Source organism: Mauremys reevesii, linkage group 6 (genome assembly GCF_016161935.1).
Source record: "Mauremys reevesii isolate NIE-2019 linkage group 6, ASM1616193v1, whole genome shotgun sequence".
NCBI lineage: Eukaryota > Metazoa > Chordata > Testudines > Geoemydidae > Mauremys > Mauremys reevesii.
This window is the reverse complement of record NC_052628.1, coordinates 84146085-84158745: the sequence shown is the minus strand read 5'-3', so window position 1 is coordinate 84158745 and position 12661 is coordinate 84146085. Positions and strand designations below refer to the sequence as shown.

General features: G+C 40.4%; 1 protein-coding gene across 21 annotated transcripts in view; it reads left to right on the top strand.

Moving 5' to 3' along the window:
- Window positions 1-12661, top strand: part of LOC120407914 (aminopeptidase O (putative)) — a 416076-nt gene that overhangs the window by 273382 nt on the left and 130033 nt on the right. For all 21 annotated transcript variants that reach the window (XM_039544257.1, XM_039544252.1, XM_039544253.1 and 18 more), the window contains one exon: window positions 942-1002. In XM_039544257.1, the coding sequence (XP_039400191.1) occupies window positions 942-1002 (61 nt within the window). The remainder of the gene's footprint in view (window positions 1-941; window positions 1003-12661) is intronic.

The following is a 12661-nucleotide window of genomic DNA, read 5'->3' as shown; positions in this document are numbered from 1 at the left end:
GGCGCTGATGCCTGGAGCTGCCGCTGCTCCTGTGACAGAAAGGACTGTGGGATATTGTCCCTGAAATGGTAGCACTACCATCAAATATTGAAAATGGGCAGTGTGGACATGAGTATATGCCTGTGCACAGTGTACAACTGTGCCTTGCACAGCATATGTGGACGCTCAGTATGGTTACCGGGGTACGTCTGCTAGCAATACATGGACAAGTATCCAGAGAAGCAGGCAAGTGTACATATAACTTAGGATGCAAATTTAGGTCCTCCTCATGCAAGCACTTAGGTACATGAGTAACTCAGTCCTCCTGAGTTCAAATGTGACAGATTGTTTCCTTTCTTAGCAGTTATGGTTTCAGAGTGCATTGTGATTTTACCATAAATGTTATCAGGGAGAAAAGCTGACATCCAAATATATTGGATACTTACCAACTTTAAGGAGGATTTAAGTCCAGCAGTGCATTTTAAAGTCCATAAATCTAAGGCAGTTCAGACTTCATGTCAGTTTTAACTCTGGCATTTTTTCCTTTCATTTTGGTTGCTCCCTCAATAAAATACTGATTTTTGACAATCTCCAGTTAATTTTGCTCCCTTTGTTTTTTTCTTAGAAAAGAAAAACAGAAAAGCCACACAAACAGAACCATAGAGCACCTGCTCATGCTTATGTGTTTCATAAATGCAGCTTAGCTTCTTGTACTTTTTCTGTCAGCTTTCATAATCACTGAATTAATCATTTTAGTTTGAAAAACATAAAATCAGATCTGTCTTAATAGGCAAGTGTCATCTCTGGTAATGTTATTAATTAAAAAGAACAAGAACTGGATATTAAACTACTGCTTAGTCTACACGACTTTTGTTTTGTTTTTACACAACATGTTTTTCTCTAGAAAATGTACATATTTGTGTAGGTATGTTCCATGAAATAAGTTTAATTTTATTTTAAAGGTACGGGCTATCTGTTGAAAATATCATCCAGGCCTGGCTTGACACTTCTGGAATACCAAAGGTAAATGCAAAGTATCTTTTCTCAATAAATTTCAGACAATGACTTTATGTTCAAATCCCTGCCTCTATTATCGCAGGTATGGCACAAAATAAATCTCTGTTTTTGATGACATCTGCTCTGCATGCCTTTATACTGTATAGAATGGGACTCACCTTCTTATCAGTTACAGTTTTATCAGTTGCAAATAAGCAGCCAAAGGAAAATCTTTGAAACTTTATTTTATTATTAAATATTCTGATCATTGGAAAGTGTGCTGTAAGGTATTGTAATGAGGTTCACTACATGTAAGGAGCACTGTTTGACGATGTCAGTTTGTGAATTACTGTGACAGCCACACGGACAGCAGTAACATCAATACATATTAAATTTGCTGTACTTTGATATTTCATGAATGTTGAGTATTGATCACAGATCTCCCAATCTGTTACATGAATTGTGTGTTATAGAGAAATATAACTAGCAGAACTTGAATACTAGTAAATCTCCATTAGTATTACACCCATAATAAGACCTGAAGAAGAGCTCTGTGTAAGCTCAAAAGCTTGTCGCTCTCACTAACAGAAGTTGATCCAATAAAAGATATTACCTCAATGACTTTGTCTCACCCATAATAAAGTAATTCTGTGCATCCTCCAATTTGTAACCACTACTTTCAGATCTCACATGCACTTGTGTAAATCAAGAGTCTTATAACTGAGGATGTGTTGTAATGACTGGCCTATCCTTTCTGATGTGGAAGAATTACACAGAACAGCATGACTATCTTCTGGCTACAAAACAACATAATAGAGTACATGTGATGAATGTACATATTTCTGCAGTACCCACTCATTTTCTGAATAATGTTTTTCCAGAAACATACCATGGCTGTGTTAAATAAGGTCAATGTATTGCATTGTTGAATTTGCCACTTATCAGATCAAGAATCAGCAGCCTTCAGGATGTACTGAAGTTTCAGAAGTGACTCACCACAGGATTGTAGTAGCTTTTCATCCTGTGCTAGGCTAATAATGACTTAACACCCATAACTTTGGTCAATGAGTTAAGCTGACATGTAGTGGAATGAGAAGCACTCAGCAGCTCTTAGAGCTGGAAAGCACCTATAAGTCCACTCAACACCCCCCACCACCTCTGACACTACTGGATTGCTCTCTAAAGCATATTTTCTTGTGTTTTTATCTTGTCTAGTTTTAAAGCGGCACGGGTGAGGGATGTGCTGGCCGCAGCTTCCTGCCGCCCCCATTGGCCTGGAGCGGCGAACCGTGGCCAGTGGGAGCCACGATCGGCTGAACCTGCCGACGCGGCAGATAAACAAACTGGCCCGGCCCACCAGGGTACTTACCCTGGTGAGCCGCGTACCAGAGGTTGATGACCCCTGTAATAGAGTTTGTTGTCAATGAAGATTTTCCTATAGTTGTCACATTTTTTTCTTTGTAATCTGATTCCTCTACTTAGAACTTCTTATTCCTCCCTAAATAAGGAATGCTTTTAAAAATATATATAAACAGTTATCTTTACCCAGCCTCAACTCTCCTTAGCTGTTTTTTAGCCAACTAATATATAAGATGATCCCTAAACCTCTTTGCTTTGTGCACTACTCTGAATGCCCTCCAATTTGTCTACATTTTCTTCTGTCCATGTTGAAATTGAATTCTTTCTTAATATAGGAAAAATACCATTATTTATTGGCAAGATACTCTGAGTGCACTTCTAAATTGCTCTTTCACGATGAAGTGATCGTCCTCAGTGTCACATTAAATTAAAATATCTCTTTCTCAGTCAAAATATGTAGCCAATATGCTCTTTCATGACACGTTTTCCATTAGTACTTGAACTGGATATATTAAAGTGGTGATATGTGTTCCTTAAATGAAATTTGAAATATTTATGTAATCACAAGACTACGTGACCTGTGGCTGAATAATGATCAGTAGAACTAGAGGCTATGTCTACACTACAAGCACTACAGTGGCACAGCTGCAGCACTATAGCCATGCCACTGTAGCGCCGTAGTGTAGACACTTCCTACAGTGACAGAAGGAACTTTTCTGTCAATGTAGGTAATCCACCTCCCCAAGCAGTGGGTGGGTCAGTTTAACTGTGGCGGTGAGAGTGTGAATGTTTACATACGCCTGAATAACATAGTTAGCTTGATCTAAATTTTAAGTGTAGGCCTGGGCCAGAGCCAGAGGGCCCATGTTCCCTGGAGGAACTGTTATGGGTAAGACAGCAGGGGAACTGAGAAACTAATGGAGTTAGGCTAGAAGAAACACAGCTTTGTAGACAGAGCATGCACAGAATCTAATAAAATTCTACTTGTTCAGCTTATCCTGCATTCAGCTTCACTCGTTGCTAACAAAACAGTGTCCAAAACAGCAAATACCACAATCAGATTGCATGAAACTCCACCAGAGAGGTCCTTTGGGGCCATCTGCCTGTCCCAAGTCAGGGTAAAGGAGGAGGGTTGGGCGTGGGGCTAGCAACTCCACCCTGTAAAAAAAAAAAGCTACAGAAACCAGAAAAATAACAATAGAGAGACTTTTTAGCCTAAAAAAAGAAGGGTCTTCAAGATGAATGATGAAGGGTGGCAGGTGCGTGTGAGGCATGAGAAAGCCACTACACCTTCACCCAGCCAGAGGATTACCATCGAGCATTACGGAAGACCATGACCATGTACGGAACAGAAGAAGGGGGCAGGGCAGTGCAGAGATGAGGAGCAACAGAATGACCAGATCCAACTGCCAAGACACATGGCCAGCCAACCAAACAACCCAGACAGACAGGCAGAACCCCCCCCAAGGCAAGGCGGAAAAGAGGAGAAAGAAAAAGCGAAATGCGCGCCTGGCGACGATACCTAAAAAAAATGGGCAAAAGAATAAGCTAAATGAGGAAATGCCCAGGACTAAAGAGATGGGAGATCTGTGGATGGAGACATATGCCCGGTTGGGGGGGCGGGGACGGGATGGAATGGAATGGATTGCATGAGTTGACAGCATCCTTCTTCCTGTTCCCCTGCCCTCTTGCCCAGCTTGTCTCTTTCTGTTCCTGCTTAGGACTTGATTCCACATTTGCTCTACTTAATTACAGTATGCACTACTCCACATGAGCATGAGTGGCAGAGTAGGGCCACTAATTCTGAATGAACAACTGGACATAGTCTCTAGGAGGAGTTTATTAAGAGTTGTGCCATGTTTGTTTTAGTCTTTTTAAACCTTTATTTCCTTTTTCCTCTGCTGCTTTTGTTTCTTGGCTGAAAATGCTTTTCTGTAGCATTCACAATTATATGGGATTCTATGCATAATCTGTTATTTAAGCCCCATCTTCTAGTGCAATTTGTAAATGAATATACCATGTGCACACTGCTCTCCAAAGATGTAATGTCAAGAAAATTCTTCCACTAGTTGATATTCATTTATTCATGGTTGTTAAGGTTCTTGTTTATTTTCTACATGTTTTAGATTATTTCAGCAAGTGTCTGGTTTTGTATCTGGCTGGCTCTTAGACTGTCCAGTTTGATGTAGAAAGTGAATTGGATGATTAGGGTTATTGGAGATCTGAGGGCCAAACTTCATGAGCCAGTTAAACAATCCAGGAAAAATATAATTTGTGAAATTCCAAAAATCAATGTAAGAAATGTCTTTTATTGGTTTTATAAACTTTTGGGGGATGTTACAGCAACACCTTTATTTACTATGAATGATAGGTTATTACTAAGGAGAGTTCCTGGCTGTTGTCCCACTTACAAACTTTATAGATTTCCTGTTTCCTATTACTAAGAGAGAATGATGACAAAGGGGCTCTTAGGATAGATTGCATAGATGATGCATCATAAATTAGTAGCTAACAGTCAATTACTAACAAAATGACCAAATCCAAATATCATTAGAAAGGAGTGCTCCTCTTACACCTCTAGAAGATAGTTATCGTTTGTTTATCTAAGTTTTACAGTGTATATAGACAGGCATTCAGCAAAGAAGTAACTCCTTCAGGGTCAGTGTTTCCACTGAACTATGTAACTTAATCCTTGGTATTTCTTGTCATGTCTTATCGCTAAGATTTCTGTCTGAATGTGATATTTGTAAGTAGTTGATGGGGGAAAGCAACAAACAACTGAAATCCTCTCCATTTGTGCAGGTTAGGTACATGAGTAGGCATTGGCAAGATGGACTTCTGCTTAGGAGACAAAGTTTATTCAACCCCATAATTTGGCATGGGGTTTTTAGATTTTTTTTTCACTCCATGAAGATGAATAGTGATTCTGTTAGATTAATTTCAAATCTTGTGGTGAGTGCAGGTCACAAGAATAACATGCTGTTGCTTTAATGCTCAAACTTGCTGCATAACTCACCTCAAACTATTTTTTGGCCTAACAAACACAGAGACTTGTTCATGCATTTTGAAATCACTGCAGAGTATATAATTGATATTTGAGACATTATGTGGAGAAAGCTTAATTGCTAATTTATATGTGAAAAATACTTATGCTTGGTGATAGATATCGTTTGAAAAATAGATAGTTGCCCTCAAGAATAATGGTCACCTTGGGTTATTAACCTATCTGCAGAGTGGAAAAATTAAAAATGATCCTTAAAATGCTCTTAATGTATTTAAATTAGCATAGGTCAATACAATAATTGAGCTAGTTGAATCTCTAATAATAACAAAGATGAGACAAACCTTTAGAAATAAAATTCATTGGTGGTCTGTCATTTCAAAAATTAGTAGTTCTGTCAACACTCCATCTCATTTTCAACAGTCTAAATAATACTCAGGAAGATGAGATTTTGTGATGTATAGAAGTGCTCTGTAACAAATTGTAGAATATTGTAAGGTGCATAGATCCAGATGAATCATGAACAGAAACAGACCAAGATAGATTGTGCAAACAGAATGTTTCTATACACTGTTACTTTTGATCATGCCCTTTAAAGGGATATGAAGACAATAACCAAATCAATTAACTGTATGAAGAATTTGATGCAGGCAATATTATTTTATATTTGGCAAGTTATCATTCTATAAAGTGTACTATAGGTCAATGTTAATTTTGTAGGAAAGCCTTACATTGATCTGAATTAAAGATGGTTCCTCACACATCAATGTTATGAATTTCACTTACATGTTTCTACCGATTGTACTTAAGGTACTAATAGGCTAGGGTCCAGAAATTGACACAGTTTGTTTATTGAGTGGTTTAGACATAATTATAAATGATTTAAATATAAAAAATGCCCCAGACTTGAATTTTAGAGTGTTAAGATGTATGTTATATCACACACAGTTTAAAAAACTCTGGTGTGGTTTTGGAGAAATTTAAAATAGTATGCCATTTTGATTCTCTGCTGTATTCTGATCATTATTGCATATGATTTTATAATAGAAAATTATGTATGGAGGAGGGTGTGATGGGTTGGACCGGGAGTGCCACCTGATGTGCTGGGGTCCCACTGAGTCCACCTGTCCCACCAGCCTGGGTGTCCGTCCCCCCACTCATCACCCCCCACCACCACCACACACACACTCTGTGCTGCTGGGTCAGGCTTTAAAGCCCCCCTTTCCAGCACACACACAGGCAGGGACACGCCAAGCTGTATAATCACACAGAGTTTGCAATCAGCTCTGTGTGGGAGGGCTCAGCTCAGGGAATTGCCCAGCGCTCTGGTGCATACCCACTCTGGAGTATAAATCAAAAATTATATTGTCTTGTGCTGTATAGAGATCTATATAGCATACATTCATGAAATTTGCCCTCTCTCTTGGAGGAAGATATGCACAGCCTTTTGCCCCCACCCCCTGTTATGAATTGCACAAACTGGGTTTTGGAATAAACAAGAAACAAGTTTATTAACTACAAAAGGAAACTTTTAAGTGATTATAAGGGATAGCAAACAGAACAAAACAGATTACTGAGCAAAATAAACAAACATGCACCCTAGGCTTAATTCACTAAAGAAACTAGTTACAAATAGCAGTTTCTCACCCTAAATGTTGTTTTAGGCAGGTTGCAAAGTTTCTGCAGCTTAGAGTTCCAGAAATTTCTCTTCACAGGCTAGACCCCTGGGTCCTAGTCCTTTCTTCCCAGATCAGTCTTGGGTGTTTACAGCAGTCATCCTGGGTGGGGATTCAGTGAAGAACCAGTGACCTTGATTAACTCACTCTCCAGCCTTAAATAGAATTTACATAAGGCAGGAAACTTTTGTTTCCCTGTTTGATCCCCACTCCCCTTCTTCGGTGGAAAAGTACCAGCAGTGTCCAAGGTGGTGTTTTGTACCAAGTGACATCATCACATGACCTTGCAGTGTTAAAGCAACCATGAGACAAGACTTATTTGTAATGTCCACAGGAAAGAACTACAGGAAGATGGGCAATCAGCATCTTCAAAGACTCATTGTCTTTCCTAATGGCCCATCCAGGCTGATAGTTTACTGTCTGGTGGGTGTTCCCCAGGAATAATCACACTTGTAATTGTTACATAGTCAATATCCCTAACTCCAGATACAGAAATGATACACGCATACAAATTGGATAATCACATTCAGTAAATCATATCCTTTCCAATGATATCTCACAAGGCCCATCTTGCATCAAATACATCATAGTTATACCATATTCATATCATAAGCATATTTCTATAAATAATATGGGGCATAACATCAAAGAGGGACTTTTGGTTAATGCACAGAATCTAATTAAGGTTATAACACAGGCTCCCTATGTGATGTGAGCAATCACTTAGGCTAAAATGTTCAAATATTGTGGCTGAAGTTAGGCACGTAAACTCATTTAGATTAATCAATAAGTTCACCTCACCTCTAAAAATCAAATGCCTAATATAGATTTAGGTGTTCAACCTTAGGCACCATGTTTGAAAATGTTGGCCTTAACTTCTTTGTGCCTCAGTTTCCATATCCTTGATTATAAAGTGCTAGAGAAGTAAGAAGTAGTATTAGTTATTATGCCAAAAAAATTACATCCATGAATACTAAATGAGACTCCTTAGTATAAATCACTGGCTTCAGTTTAGTGACTAGCTAAAAACTTTAAGTATAATTTAATCCCTCTAACATAAATCAGAAGCAGCAAGATTCTTGTCTCTCCCTTTAGGTTTTCTTACAGTATAATACACCTCTACCCCGATATAACACTGTCCTCCGGAGCCAAAAAATCTTACCGCGTTATAGGTGAAACCGTGTTATATCGAACTTGCTTTGATCCACCAGAGTGTGCAGCCCCACCCCCCTGGAGCGCTGCTTTACCACGTTATATCCGAATTCTTGTTATATTCTCATTTAGGTCACGTTATATTGGGGTAGAGGTGTATATATCTTTGATTATTAGCAGGTAAATATGCCCAGTGGTCTGTAATGGGATGTTAGATGGGGTGGGATCTGAGTTACTACAGAGAATTCTTTCCTAGGTGCTGGCTGGTGAGTCTTGCCCACATACTCCGGGTTTAACTGATCGCCATATTTGGGGTCGGGAAGGAATTTTCCTCCAGGGCAGATTGGGAGAGGCCCTGGAGGTTTTTCGCCTTCCTCTGCAGCATGGGGCATGGGTCACTTGCTGGAGGATTCTCTGCACCTTGAGGTCTTTAAACCACAATTTGAGGACTTCAGTAACTCAGACATAGGTTAGGGGTTTGTTACAGGAGTGGGTGGTTTCGATTCTGTGGCCTGCATTGTGCAGGAGGTCAGACTAGATGATCATAATGATCCCTTCTGACCTTAAAGTCTATGAGTCTATGAGAATAGAGAACAAAAAGGTACACAAACCTGAATCAGCAATTGCAAAAGGCCTGAAGAGGAAGTTTATTTTAAATATTTTTCTCATTCCTAATATAAATGTGAACTGAATTCCTAAGGTTCGTGCATTAGAATACGTTATTTATGACAAGTTTAATAAAGCTCTAACAGCATTTTGTGGTTCCTTTTTCTATTAATTGCACTGCTGAGCACAAAAGCTGTGTTATGTGCAGAATGACTGGGTTTATCCCTAGTTATGTTTGGTATCTAAAGAACAATAAGAGTTTGCTGCCTGGCTGATCAGTACTGGATCAAATTCACATTCCCAAGTTCCCACTCTCCCACCTACATATGCAGGGGGTGGAAACATAGCAAAGAGAGGGAAGACAGGTCCTTTTTTGCAGAGATTTTGAGCTGAGGCTCTCCTAATATGGATGCAGCTGGGACTGTGTAACATTAAACATTGATTTTAACCCATTGCTTGCAAAAGCATCCTAAGAAAAACACAGAGATTAGCAGCCAATTAATTCTTTCTTTGCCCATTGTTTTCCTTGGCCAACTGAAACAATTCACAGAGGACTTAAATAGTGTGTGAGTTACCTTGAAAACAAACAGCTTTTCTTTTAGGATAATTATAGCAGTAGCCCTCCAAACATAGCCCAAATCTTTCAAGTTTAGAATAACTCAAGTGTTTCCATCTTTTTTGACATTTGTTTCAGCATATAATAAAAATCAAGAGCTGCTTTAAAAAATAATGTGCCAGCTATTTTTAGTGTAGAGGTGTAGAAGTGGTAGGTATGGAAAATAAAACACTACCTTCCCAAAGTTCTGGGCATCCATCCCCAGTGATCCAGGATATTTAAAAGGTGTGTGTTTGTGTCTATTTTTCAGGGTTTAACCCTGAGGGAAATGTCCCAATATTCCAGGTTTTTAACAAGGAATACCTGTAAGTGGAAGAAATTAAGACATAGGGGAAGGATACCTAGTGCACACACACACATATACTTATACCATGTCTCTTGTGGTGATGTCCATGGCAGCTGCTAACTGACTTGTCCATCTCAGTGGAGTGCACCACTCAGGGTATGTCTACACTACCCGCCGGATCGGTGGCAGCGATCGATCCAGCGGGGATAGATTTATCGTGTCTAGTCTAGACGCGATAAATCAATCCCCGAGCACTCTCCCGTCAACTCCTGTACTCCACCGCCACGAGAGGCAGGCGGAGTCAACTTCACATAGCTGAAGTTGCGTAACTTAGATCGGTTCTCCCCCCCCCCCCCCAGTGTAGATCAGGCCTGAGAGACCAATTGTTGAGTTCTACCTGCTACTGCATTTGGGCTTCCTGTACTTAATATGAATGGGAGAGCCAGCAATTGATCTTCTTCTTGCTGACTCATTCAGAGTTTCCAACAGAAACTGACAATCCTGGCATTGAGATCAATTAACCTGCCACTGTATTCAGAGCTCATAGACTTAAGGTCAGAAGGGACCATTATGATCATCTAGTATGACCACCTGAACAATGCAGGCCACAGAATCTACACTACCCACTCCTGTAACAAACCCCTAACCTATGTCTGAGTTATTGAAATCCTCAAATCGTGGTTTAAAGACCTCAAGGTGCAGAGAATCCCCCAGCAAGTGACCCGTGCCCCACGCTGCAGAGGAAGGCGAAAAACCTTCAGGGCCTCTGCCAATCTGCCCTGGAGGAAAATTCCTTCCCGACCCCAAATATGGCAATCAGTTAAACCCTGAGCATGTAGGCAAGACTCGCCAGCCAGCACCCAGGAAAGAATTCTCTGCAGTAACTCAGATCCCATCCCATCACAGACCACTGGGCATATTAACTTGCTAATAATCAAAGATGAATTAATTGCCAAAGTTAGGCTATCCCATCATACCATCCCCTCCATAAAGTTATCAAGCTTAGGCTTGAAGCCAGATATGTCTTTTGCCCCCACTACTCCCCTTGGAAGGCTGTTCCAGAACTTCACTCCTCTAATGGTTAGAAACCTTCATCTAATTTCAAGTCTAAACTTCCTAGTGTCCAGTTTATATCCATTTGTTCTTGTGTCCACATTGGTACTAAGCTTAAATAAGTCCTCTCCCTCCCTGATATTTATCCCTCTGATATATTTATAAAGAGCAATCATATCTCCCCTCAGCCTTCTTTTGGTTAGGCTAAACAAGCCAAGCTCTTTGAGTCTCTTTTCATAAGACAGGTTTTCCATTCCTCGGATCATCCTAGTAGCCCTTCTCTGTACCTGTTCCAGTTTGAATTCATCCTTCTTAAACATGGGAGATCAGAACTGCACACAATATTCCAGATGAGGTCTTACCAGTGCCTTGTATAACGGTACTAACACCTCCTTATCTTTACTGGAAATACCTCGCCTGATGCATCCCACGACCACATTAGCTTTTTTAACAGAGAGAGTCCCTTTTAATGCTCTGGCCACTGGAGGAGCTGCCTTGAAGTTCTCAGTGTCGGTTTTGATGTTCGGTTCACACTCTGTGCCAAGATACCTCAGAATCATGATGAAGTTGGAGTGCTGTTGTGCTGAGGGTGGTGTCTGCTTCTTGAGAGTGAACTCCTTCTGTGTATAATGCACTGGCCTTGATACTAGTCTTCTCAGTGTCCCTGATGCCAACAGTTTTGATGCAGTCAGTGTCAAGATCTTTCCAGGCTTCTCCTTAGGCACTACTTTGTATAGTGCTCTATAGTCAGGCTAGTGATTCAGGGGATGACAACTTCTATTCATAGAGAAAACATGGGGTTATTTTAATGATAAATACATCTCCACAGGAGACAGTGACTCCCTGTATGAAGGGATAGTCTCCCCAAGAGGCTGCTAGCAGTTCTCTCCCATCTCCCTCATTTTGTGGTGCCTAGAGAAAAAACAGATGTTTTGCACAGTGCTGTGTTATATTACCCTGAACTTTGTTTGCTAGATTTCATTTTGAATGCATGGCTTTACCAGCTCCTGGTAACATCTGGGCTAACAGGTCTTTGTGGCCACAGGGCTAGATGAGTTGTGGAAGGAGGCTTCTTTCTGGACCAAGTTTCTTTATGGTGACCATTGCCAGGTTTCTGAACTCTTTCAAGAGAGCATTAAGGCTTCAAGTCCCATCCTACACCAAAAAGAATCTCTTTAGTGTAGCATGTGTAGGCGTCTTTGCAGATAGTGAAAGAGATGGAGACCACTTCATATTTTTCCAGTTTGTGTCCCATCCCTTCACTGTAGAGGAAGAGGAAAGATGTTACTTTTTCTAGACGAGCTTTCAAAGCATTGATGGCTTCAGGACTGTCCAGTATCTGCTGTTCAGGTGCTCAATGCTACTCAGTGTAAGTTGAGTGGTCCTTAGCTTTTGCAGCAGGTTCCAAGAAACAGACAGATTTGAAAGTCCTAGAAAATGTTGGCCAAGCAGCCACAGTCTGTTGCCTACCAGGATCTCACTGTTGGATGGAACCACAGAGATTTTTAATTAGGACTCAAGTCACTTCAGACACATGAGCCCTAGTCTTTGTTCTCTGGGCTGCTCAATATCAGGATTCAAGTTACTTCTGGATAGTAGGATTTCAGAAGACTGCATGACCATCCTGAAATTGTGGACCTAATTTCCACAGATGGTCACATTAAAAATCACAATGGTCAGCCTGGGAATCATCTTTCTCTTCTAGAGGAAGGCAATGAGCTCTACTCGGTGTTCTACTCTCTGGGCTCTGCTAAAGGCTACTGGCACATTGGAAGACTTCCCAAACACCAGAACCCCAAATCATGGCAGAAGAACCATATTTCCAGTTTTGTTTCTTGCTGTTTTGACTGATCTCATTGAGTTTTGAAAAACTCAACCATTTGTCCTAGTTTACCACCACAAGCAAAAAGGGAATTTGTTCCCTAAATTGGCCATTT